This window comes from Myxocyprinus asiaticus, chromosome 13 (assembly GCF_019703515.2).
Source record: "Myxocyprinus asiaticus isolate MX2 ecotype Aquarium Trade chromosome 13, UBuf_Myxa_2, whole genome shotgun sequence".
In the NCBI taxonomy this organism is placed as follows: Eukaryota; Metazoa; Chordata; class Actinopteri; order Cypriniformes; family Catostomidae; genus Myxocyprinus; species Myxocyprinus asiaticus.
In genome coordinates, this window is record NC_059356.1 from 18,424,224 (window position 1) to 18,436,359 (window position 12,136).

Below are 12,136 nucleotides of genomic sequence, written 5' to 3' on the forward strand. Positions count from 1 at the left end.
TTTTTGTTCTGCAGATTTGTGGAACTAAATAATAATTTTAGAGAGATAGACAATACGACACAAAGACTGGTCTTCAGTAACTTCATTCGTCCATTCCTGTCACGGCGTCAACACTCAGGTAAATATTACTGTTCACTGAATTTAAAGACTTGAAATAATTATGATTTTTTTTTTTCTCAGAAAAACATGGAAATATTCTTCCAGTTTATGAAACATTTTTTATAAATCTACATACTGTAGTTCCCTTTTGAAGGAACTCAAGCAGCATAATCGCTATGGGATATGTGGTCACGTGGTCTGAAACCCTTATACAATCACGCCAATTTATTGGCTGATGGCCCTTTTGAGTGGCAACACAGTATGGAATTTAAGAAGTGCTTTCCTCTGTGCATGCGGTTTATCATTGGTGAAGATTGCCATGACATGTGCTTTGCCTGTCTGGGGTTTCGCCACGCGGAGGCCACATTGGAGGGTTCGGATTGCCCGCAGTGCGATCTAATGAATGTCAGAATGCTCCACGAAAGGCTTGCCTGCTTTGGATATTCGATCAAGCCATGTGCTTGTGCGGGCCGCATGTCTGCCAGTGCCGCGTGGCTGCTTGACCCGAGGGAGGCCGGCGTGAACACAGAGGAGATGGGAGCTAAGCAGCAGGCCAACCTGTGGTTCTCTTCGTCACTCTCCCCAGATTCGGCTCGACCTTCTCCAGTGGAATGTACACACGTGCACTTGCGTCCTAGCCCTGAGGCCCGCACAGCAGTTTCCTTCAGCTCTGAGGATGAGGACGCCATGTCTGTGGTGGCATCGGATTCTGAAGATTTCGCCATCGGCCAGGCTGAAGCCTTGTCTCCTAGCGGTCGGATTTTCAGACCTTTGGTAACTTATCCGGAGTTGCTGGAGGTTATTACATGTGCAGTGGAGAAATTGCACCTGGACTGGCCAGATGAAACACAGTCGGAGGATCGTAAATCGATCTTGGTGACCGTTTTCTATTGGGCCAATGCGCAGCTATGCCTCATAGGCCACTTCCTTTTTCCCCGGACCTCCATCATAAGATTTTGAAGTCCTGGGATCAACCTTACTCATCCTTGTTGAGCAAGACTTACCAGGCTTCAGATCAGGCAGTTTCAGCTTTGTACACGCTGGCGATTTTGCAAGCCTACCAGACCCATTTTATGAAGGACTTAGATGTGGAAGCTGGGCTGGAGGCTGAGGCCGTCATGGAACAACGGCGAGCTTCTGATTTGGCACTGAGAGCCATCAAACACATTGCTTATGCTTTTGGTCTAATAAGGTGGGCCTCGTGGTGGCGGAATGCCATCTGTGGCTTACACTCATGGATATTTGTGACAAGGACAAGGCCTTTCTTAAAAAACACCCCTGTGTCACAATCTGGACTGTTCTGCAATGCTGTCCAGTCGGTGGAGGAAAAATGTCATGCTGTGAAACAGCAGACTGCCGCGTTCCAGCAGATGCTTTCTCGCAGAGAGAGAGAAAAGCCTGCTGCAGCTCCGGTATGTTCACTTTCTGTATCCTCGCAACGTCCAACCAGAGACCCGCATAAGGCGCTGGGCACTAGTTTTGCACCCCATCAGAAGGATTGGTGTCCTCATTCATTCCCGCCATCACAGGCGCATCCAGGTAGGTGTTTCCATCTCCTTTTAAACAGCCGGCAGGACACCAGAAGTGAGCCTGACGGGGCTTGCAGTGAAACGAAGGGTGAGCCCCCATTCAGTGAACAAAACCAGACCATACAAATGTATCCGTGTTCATGTTTGCTCTTCGAACAGTGTCGGGTTGAGTTTGCTGTAGTACACGCCTCGAACACTCGACAGCCAGAATATGGTTCAGTGTCCCCCCGCAGTATGCACTGGGGAATGAACATAAAAAAACGTCTTTAAGTTCCTTCTATAATTCCTTCTTTTTTTTTCCCAGACACTTTAGCTCGCTTGTGTGCTGCTATATGCTTGCCACATGTGCTTAGACAGTTTCCAGCTACTGTTCGCATGGCATGAATGTATATCGTTCCCATAGCGATTACACAGCTCGAGTTCCTATGAAAGTGAACGTCTCAGTTATGTGGAATGTAACCCTGATTCCCTGAGTGGGAATGAGACGTTGCATAGCTAGCCATACTCTCTAGCAGCTGCATAGGCTTATGCCTTCCTGCTGAAAATCTGACTTGATGGCGCAAAAGCGAGCACCTTTATAGAGCCCATGACGTAGCTCCCTTGGGGCATCGCTTAAATGTCATCAGCCAATAAATTGGTATGATTGTATAAGGGCTTCAGACCAAGTGACACTCATACGTGTCCCATAGCGATTAAGCAGCGTCTCGTTCGCACTCAGGGAACCAGGGTTGCGTTCCACGTAACCGAGACGTTTTCTGTTTTTTGAGTTGGTTACATTATAAATCGTAAAGTCCCTTTACAGGTCCTCATTTTAATGCCACCCAGTTCTGAACAATTATGAACAAAGTATTTTGTGTTTTTGTTTTAGGTGGTGACTGCACATTGCCATTCAACAACAGTGTAGACTTCATCCTACAAAACTTTGGGAGTTTCTCTTCTTTTGCACTGCTTCAAGATTTCTCCAATTTTAGCCGCAATTTTTCAGCTGTGAGCCACTAGATTTTATGATCAATGATAATTGAAGACTGGCTTATCTATATATACATTTCAAGCATGTAAATGCTTTGCAAATTTGTGTAAATTAAGTTTGCCACTCATGTCATTTGCAGGTGGGGGCCATTACTGTACTGTCACTGGTGCAGCTGGGTGAACTGGTGTTCACACCTCCCGCTAAACCAGAAGACAGGAATGACATCCTCAGAAGAGTCTTTGACTTCCTTCTTCAAGCCCCTAACAGGGACAAACTGATCAACTTCATCCCATTTCTGGAGACACAGGCCAGCAAGGTATCTAGTTTCTAACTTTATACATAATCTATTTATTTGCCTTAGTATTTGTTTAGTCATCAACTCTCCTTCGTGTTCCTGGACAACAGTGTAGTGATGTCTCTTTATCTTGTAGGCAAACTTCAGTTGTGAAAATTACAAAATCATGTGAGTGGTCTTTTCTGAGTGAAGTTTACAAAATGGCTAAACCAAATACCATTATGTTAGGTTTGAATACTAACACATCGGTTTTCCGCTTTCTCTCTGAATTAGCTTTGACAGGATAGATCAGACTTTGTCATCAGTCTCTCCTAACCAGTCTGAAACACTGCTGACTATTAGAGATTCCCTGATGATGATTCCTCCCGATGGTGAGATTGAATTTATTAACAAAACCTTGGTCTTGTTGATGACATCAAAGTAATTGAATGCAAACTCCTGCCAAAATTAAAGGCTGAATTCTGTCTTTTTTTCCCTCTAGAGTGCATAGAGAGAGCTGGCCAAGTAAGTGATGAGAAACAAAAATATTTCTCTTTTATATTATGTAAATCTGTTTTGTAGTATTTCACAGTCTAAAAAAACAATAATAATTTAATACAAACTTTGTTCTCATTCCTGCAGTGCACAACAACCCCTGTAAATGGTAGGTGACTATGATAATGTTTGACTTTGATGATTTCAGATGTCAGTGAGGCCACTAAAACTGAAAGTCTTTGTTTTCTTTTCCTTTTCAGAGACCGTTCTCTGTGCAAGTGTCAACAGGTGAGATGTTCCCTCTGCACTCGTATGTGTTGAAAACACTGAGGACACAATGGTGTGTTTTAAATATTTTTTGCTTGTTTGTCTTACAGCTCTGCTTTGGATCGATTTCTGAATGGAGCAGCTCCACCTGCAACAAGCCCCCAGAATCTCTGCAACATTACTGTCTTGCAGTATGCCTGTCTTCCAATGGTAATTGTAACAGATGTCCGTATTTGGATCAAAAGTAGGAAGCAGGACACGGCAATTCCAACTCAGGAATTTAACATTTTATTAACAGAAAATAAACACATTCGCTTAACACGCAACGGTTAAGCGCACACACAAACAGCTTCTCGGCTCTCTCTCCTTCTTTCGGTGGATTGGGCCATCTTTTATTTCCCCCAACTCTCACTGTGAACATGGAAACAGTAATTAGTCACAACACCGCCCGACACCCTCCAGACTGCGCACCTTTTCTGGAGAGGAAGTCCGCGACAGCAATCTGTGCCCACGGACTGTGGACCACCTCTGACTTAAATAGCTGGAGTGCCAGATACCAACGGGTGATCTGGGTGTTGGCATCCTTCATGCAGTGGAGCCATTGGAGTGGGGCGTCGTCCGAACAGAGGGTGAATGCTCATCCCAACAAATAGTAGGACCACCCACTTGACGGCCAAATACACCTCCTCTATGGTGCTGTACTTCGTCTCTCTCATTGAGAGCTTTCGAATAATGTACAGCACCGGGCACTCCTCCCCCTCCACCACTTGGGACAGAACAGCACCCAGCTCCCCTTCTGATGCGTCTGTCTGTAAAACAAAAGGGAGAGAGAAATCAGGGAAATGCAGAAGCGGCCCACCACAAAGTGCAGCTTTTACCTGCTTGAAAGCTTGTTGGCACAACTCCATCCACTGGACCGGGTCTGGGGCTCCCTTTCTAGTGAGATCAGTCAGCGGGCTGGTGACATCATAAAAATTAGGCACAAACCTTCAATAGTATCCAGCCAGCCCCAGAAACTGTCTCGCCTCCTTTTTTGTCTTGGGTCTTGGGCAGGTCGCAATCGCTGCAGTTTTATCAATTTAGGGTCGCACCTGGCCGTGACTCAAGTGGAACTCCAGATACCATACTTCCACCCACCCAATTGCGCATTTCTTTGGGTTTGCTGTGAGCCTCTCCCATCGCAGCGACCTCAGAACCACCCCCAGATGCTGCATATGTCATTGCCAATCATTACTGTAAATAATGATATCATCCAAATAAGCAGCGGCATACGCAGCATGCGGTCTGAGGACTCGGTCCATAAGATGCTGAAATGTAGCCAGGGCCCCAAGCAAACCAAAGGGAAGGGTCAAAAATTGGTGTAATCCAAACGGTGTGGAGAAGGCCGTTTTCTCACGGCACATCGGCGTTAAGGGGACCTTCCAATATCCCTTTGTCAAATCCACTGTTGAATAAAAGTGAGCCGAGCCCAACTGATAGAGCAGTTCGTCAAAACGAGGCATTGGATAAGCATAAAATTTCGACACGCATTGACCTTTCTATAATCCACACAGAACCAGACCGAGCCATTGCTCTTAGGCACCAGAAACACTGGGCTGGCCCAATTGCTGTGGGATTGCTATGGCCTTTAATTATTCCTGTTCTACTTGTTTCTTGCCGCCTTCTCGGGGCTTTCTTATTCCTCAGTTCAAAGCAACAAAACTCTCAGATAGCTTTTTGAACACTTTTTGAACACACACATATATATATATATATATATATATATATATATATATATATATATATATATATATATATATATATATATTACACATACATTTTATTCTCTCTTTTCAGTTCGTTTGAGTGCCACCTTCTCAGGGCTTTCTTATTCCTCAGTTCAAAGCAACAAATCTCTCAGATTGCTTCAGCTTCACAACAATAGTACTAATCATAAAACACACAACAAGGCACACAAGTCACTGCACTCTGGTGTTATTCTCTCTCTCTCTCCCTTCCTCTGGCGTGTTCGGCTGTTTTAAGGCATCTCTCCTCTATCACTGTAATGAGAAATAGCTGTTAGAAATTATGTCAACCAGCTTGACGGGCCACACCACTCCCTCTCTCCTGCAGACAGACACACGACCACACCCCCATCACCACAATGATGTCTAAGATGCCATGGGGCTTACACCCATATAACAATTAGTACAGGGAGAACCCCGTGGAGGCTTGCGGGACCTCTCGCACTGCAAATAACAGAGGTTCGAGCCACTTATCCCAGTTCCGAGCATCTTCGTGCATGAACGTACGAATCCCCCATCAGCACATTGCACACCCCAGACTGTACCACTATATTACAGGACCCATCCACACACAACCCCTTTAACAATTTGGAAAAGCCGGCTAATTAGTACCCAAAATTAGTGGATGGGTGAGGCGGGAACTAACCACAGCCTCAATGTTTTTGACCCTGAAATAGAATAGTGACTATAACTGCAGGATAATCGTAAATATCCCTGTGCACACACCTCACCTTCACCCGATTATTTGTATCCAATGCACCATTTTGAACCAAGCATTGATGAATGGAGGTTTGGTTACATCCTGAATCCACCAAGGCTTGGTATGTACCCCCCCCAATACTCACGAGTATTTGGTAAGTCCCGGCCCGATTGGGGGTGGCCTGTGGAGTGTCGGGGACCTGGATCAACGTCCCCACCTCCATCACCGTGCACAGTTCATGGACGTGTCCCCACTCCCCGCAACTCCAACAGACCGGCCCAAAACTCAGGCCCACACCAGTGGCGGCAGCTTCCCCCACCTGAGAGGAAGAATTGGTAGCGAACCACTGGCGAAGCTCTTCGGGACTGCGGCCGACCCGTTGCAGGATGGCTTTCTTCAGCTCAAGGTACCTCAGGAGGTTGACTGAGAGTTGTTGGAGAGTGAGTTGGGCTTGTCAGCAGCGGTAGGAGGTGGACTGCCCATTGCGCCCACAGCTATTCCAGAGCTTGGGCCATGTGCTCCAGAAAGGAGCTCCAGAAAGGCCTCCAGGTCATCTTTGCCCCCCCCCGGGGTACCAAGTTGCGCAACACCCATTGGTCCTCTTCTACGCCTTGAAGTGCTGTTGCTGCTCCGCCCACAGATCCATGAGGGCCTGGTTTTAAGCCTGGTGGATGCAGGCGAGGGATCGGAACACTTCCAGTGGTGAAGACGACTCCATAGCAGCGTACCTTCCTGCTTATCCCAGGTGTAACAGATGTTCATATTTGGATCAAAAGGAGGAAGCGGGACATGGTGATTCCAACTCAGGAATGTCACTTTTTATTAACAGAAAATAAACATGTTCAATTAACACGCAACGGTGAGGCTTCAATTTAAACACTCACGTTGAAACACGGCAGCGGCCAACACACAAACAGCTTCTTAGCTGGGCTCTCTCTCCCTCTTTCTGTGGACTGGGCCATCTTTTATCTCCCCCGGCTCTCACTGTGAGCATGGAAACGTTAATTAGTCACAATTCATCTCAGGTGGGTGTCCTTACCACTTTCTCTCTTCCTAGACGGGCACTCAACCATGCCCTAACCTCCACAGTAATATTACACACAAGAAACCAAGGTTGTAGGTTTGGTTTGAAAGTTGGCAGGGACATGTAGCAAGGATAACATTCAAAATATTGGTTTTAAGAAAATGCAACAAAGTCAGTCATATAAAATATGAAAAGTAACATTATTACCTCATATAATAAGTCTCATTTCTTATTTAAATATTAACCTATTTTTTTATTTTTTTTATAATTTCTAAAGAACAAACAAATTAAAAACTCACCACTAGGGCTGCATGGTTAGGAGGAAAAATGTGATATGCTGTAAAACTTGGATAATGTGACAACGATATGCAGCGCTATAAACCTAATATTAATGGGTCAAAGTGAAATGTTAACTTTTTCAAGAATATTGACTTCAAGAAAATAATATCCAAAGGATATGAAGTGGCATTCTGTAACATTTATTAAAATGGAAATCTAAAAATGTGGAGGATAAATTAACAATTTACATGTGCAAAATGACATTACAAGATGAACAAATTATGGGGAGAATAGAGCATTGACATTTTTCCCCACTTTCTGCTTTCCAACTCCCCTCACTCCCACATAATCTTTTCTAATATTGCTTATATATGTACTTACATTTTATCTGAAAACTTAGGCCTCCTGAACAAAGGCTTTTAGGCTTAGCTTACAACTAATGACTTTTTTGATCACAAATGCCTTATTTTATTGATAAAATAGTGTTTTCCAACATTGTTCTTCTTCAATGTGCAAAATAAAGCATTAATAGGGAGTATACCAGCATCTTAAAATCCTGCACCTCTGACATAATTGTCCAAATTTTAAGGTGTCTTTCTCAAGAGGGCGCTTACCGGTCGAAAAAACAAAATCCTCCATTGGGCTGCGGAGGAAATTTTGACTTAGAACGGAAACATTTATCCACGAAAAGTATGCTAGGTTAAATCTATGAATTTCAAGGATTGGACATAAGATACCAATGAAAACTTAAACGACTGATTGGTGCATCCTGAACAGCACTGAGAAAAGTAACAGGTGCCACTTGATAACACCATTTATGCGCTTCGAAGAGGTAGGGCAATAATATACACATTAATAATAATTAATATACAACTTTAATAGTTGTTAAAATAAAAATAAAAAACATACTGTAGTATAAAGTTAATTTATTTTCTGTGTGGTAAAATTTCCTAAATGTTAATTGAAACATTTCCGATTTTCTGAAAGTTGGTAGGGACATGTCCCTATCATCCCTTCCTAAATCTATGCCTATGCCAGACTACGCTGTGGTCTTTAAACCAATGTCATTGCCTCATATATGATTCCTTTATGTGTGTCATTGCTTTATTTTTGAGATAAGCTCTTTTGTGTCATCAGCTGTCACAACTAAGCTCTCAACAAGTGGCTGACCTGCTGGCTTGCAAACTTCCCAGCAATGTGACAATAGAGACCTGGAAGCTTTTCTTCACCAAAATCAGCTCACGTCTTGATGATGCACTTCTTTCATATTCCAACATGGTATGACTAAGATACATGTGTAAAATATGATAGTCAATACATAACTTTGGCCCTTGAAATGCAGTCAGAATATTTGTGCTTACTAGGGGTTGCACGACTACTGATTTGTAAAAGTCGACTAGTTCAGCCCAAGTCGAATTATATCGAATAATTAGTTGTCATTCCACCCCCAAACCACAGAAATCCAACTCCCAACACGTATAATTGTACAGTACACAACAGATAGATCTACGTTCGCCATTGTGTAATGGATTTTAGCTAATTATATTTATTTATAAGAATATCAACGTAACTATATGTCATCAGGCATTAGATAGCATCCGGGTCAGCATAAGGGTGCCTACTCACTGGAGTTGATGTTGAGAATGCATTTATTTAAATGGGGATGGTGCATCGCGAGGGTTTCCGATAGTGAAGCTCCGTCATGTGACCAAAAGTTGAGAACATTTCAACTTATGCTGCAGCACACTCCATGTTGGCATCCAGTGACTAATCCTAATCTCAGAGAGGCGGGACTAGCTGTGCTGTGAAATTGAAAAAAATTAAAATAAAATAAAATACATGGCTGACAAACTCATACATGCAGTGTATTCATTTCCTGCCCTCTATTGTCTTTCTCTGTTAGGCTAAAAATATAGTAATTGTGAAGAAAGAGCCTGGAGAAGAGTTTCAGTGTCTACTGGTACATTGTAAAAAAAATTATATATTTTAAAGAGCCATCTCTATCCGTGACCGCCTCTACCCTCTATGGTAAGCCCCCTAACACTAGAATTTTGGTTAAATTTGAAGGCCAATTTGCATATGTTGCAAGTTACCGTGGCATTTGCGTCATCTTTATCAGAGTAGTCTAGTCTGTGGAATGTTCTCATCATTATCAGTGCTGATACAATGTTATGCGCATGTGCAATACAGATATAGAGAATGCGTAAGGGAGCCTATACACTAGGAAAAGCTCTGACAGAGTGTTTGACGAATGGGAATGTGAAAGGTCCATTTGGAAGGCGTGTGCCACAGAGGAAACCGGCGGTTTAGTTGGAAGACAAGCAGCAATTCAGTTGCAATCACTGATAGAGATGGCTATCAAATATATATCTTTTCAACAATGTACCAGTAAACAGCGAAACACTTCTCCAGGCTCTCTCTCTACAATTACTATCCTTTTAGCCTGGCAGAGAAAAATAATAAATGACAAGGAATTTATACACCGTATGTTTGAGTTTTTCTGAAATGTTTTTTTCGATTTCGCAGAGCAACTAGTCCCGTCTTATTGAGATTCTCATTGGTCAAAGCATGCCTACCTTAAAGTGCGTTGCAGCCAAAGTTGAAATGCTCTCAACTTTTGGTTGCATGACGGAGCATCACCTGTCGCAAATGCTTGTGTTTTCCCTCTCCATCCTTCCGACACACCATCCCCATTGATGGGGTGTTCGCAGATGCACAGTAAGCTCTAGTGTGTAGGCGCCCTAAGATTGTTGTTGATATGTTGATGCATTGCATTGTTGAGCAGAACAACACTGTAAACAAACACTAGTCCTGAAGTGCATTCTGTGTGTGCATCTTTTAATGTGAGTCTGACAGAACATCACGGCCTATATGTGAGCCAATTCACCTTTAAATTGCAGCGTTTATGAAGTATTTTATAATCATGTGGTGAGTGACTTGTTGACTTCATGCTGACGGTGTCGACAACGTTAGTTGTACTCGACTAGTTTGTGCAATCCCAAGTGCTTACTGGTATTTTGTCATTTCTTGAGCTTAATGAATGATGACATGTTTGTTGTTTCGATTATATTTTGTTTGTTGTTATATTTTAAATGTTTTTATACCCAGACTCCCAGTCCAAGCTTTTTCTTGCCCAATGTTCTGGATGCGATCAGTGAGGTTCGGATCGACCGCTTTAGTCCCCAGAGACTGAAAGATCCTGTCTTCATTCGCACATGGTTTCAGGGGAGACTAAAACCCTTCTTACCATCAGTATCTCAAAGATTCCTGTCCTGTCTCAGCACCAAAAACTTCAGTTGTGAAAGTTATCGTGTTATGTAAGTTGCCCTTAGGTACATTGTATGAAAGTGACAATGTCATTTTGCAGCTTACCTGTTCACATCCTGCACTGAGGAAATAACGGCCCTGGTTCAAATAGCACACTTATGTGGACATGCTGTCTTTTGTCATTCACTTGAATATGTCAGTCCATGAGTTTCTGAAGGGTGATCAGGAGCGCCCCCTTTGTGACCGCCAAGCACCCTTATGCCGAGCCTGCACTGGTGCAGATTTCAAAGCAACTACAACCCCCAGAATTATGTCACCAAAGTGTTAAGGAGGTATGCAAGGGCTGAAAGCAGAATTTGGGACAGGGTCAAAAATGTGGTCTTATAAATAGACACAGAAAGGCAACCGATTTTAAAACTGTAAAAGTTTGTAAGAAAAAAAAAAACAAAACAAAAAAAAACATTGAAAACAAATAAAATCTATTGGAAAATAAAATATATTTTTAGTTTGTACCACCTCTGGGCACTCTGCTTACCACCGTTCCGACTCTGAATACCAAAGAAAATTAGCATTTTAAAATTCATTGCATTTGTTCATGATTTCTATACGACCTTTCTGAAACACTTCTTTGTTATACATAAGGACATCGAAATGTTATAATTTCAAAAGAAAGTTTGAAGTTTCATTTGTTTTGTAATCAGTTCATGTCTAACTGTTTTTGTTCTGCAGATTTGTGGAACTAAATAATAATTTTAGAGAGATAGACAATATGACACAAAGACTGGTCTTCAGTAACTTCATTGGTCCATTCCTGTCACGACGTCAACACTCAGGTAAATGTTACTGTTCACTGAATTTAAAGACTTGAAATAATGATGATCTTTTTCTCTCAGAAAAAAAAACAAACATGGAAATTCTTCGTTTTATTTATTTATTTATTTTTTAAATCTACATACTGTGGTTTTGTTTTTTGTTGGTTACATTATAAATCATAAAGCCCCTTTACAGGACCTCATTTTAATGGTACCCAGTTCTGAACAATTATGAACAAAGTATTTTGTGTTTTCTTTTCAGGTGGTGACTGCACATTGCCCTTCAACAACAGTGTAGACTTCATCCTGCAAAACTTTGGGAGTTTCTCTCCTTTTGCACTGCTTCAAGATTTCTCAAACTTTAGCCACAATTTTTCAGCTGTGAGCCACTAGATTTTATGATCAGTGATAATTGAAGACTGGCTTATCTATACATACATTTCAAGCATGTAAATGGTTTGCAAATTTGTGTAAATTAAGTTTGCCACTCATGTCATTCACAGGTGGAGGCGATTCCTGTTCTCTCACTGGTGCAGTTGGGCGAACTGGTTTTCTCGCCTCCCGCTAAACCAGAAGACAGAAACGACATTCTCAGAAGAGTCTTTGACTTCCTTCTTCAAGCCCCTAACAGGGACA

General features: G+C 42.5%; 1 protein-coding gene across 1 annotated transcript in view; it reads left to right on the forward strand.

The window, feature by feature from the left end:
• Positions 1 to 360: 360 nt before the first annotated feature.
• The window catches only part of mslna (mesothelin a), a 54,741-nt gene continuing 42,965 nt past the window's right edge, over positions 361 to 12,136 (forward strand). Inside the window, exons 1-6 of the mRNA XM_051714857.1 lie at positions 361 to 961; positions 2,497 to 2,615; positions 2,738 to 2,914; positions 3,030 to 3,061; positions 3,167 to 3,264; positions 3,375 to 3,397. Coding sequence (XP_051570817.1) covers positions 361 to 961; positions 2,497 to 2,615; positions 2,738 to 2,914; positions 3,030 to 3,061; positions 3,167 to 3,264; positions 3,375 to 3,397 — 1,050 coding nt within the window. The remainder of the gene's footprint in view (positions 962 to 2,496; positions 2,616 to 2,737; positions 2,915 to 3,029; positions 3,062 to 3,166; positions 3,265 to 3,374; positions 3,398 to 12,136) is intronic.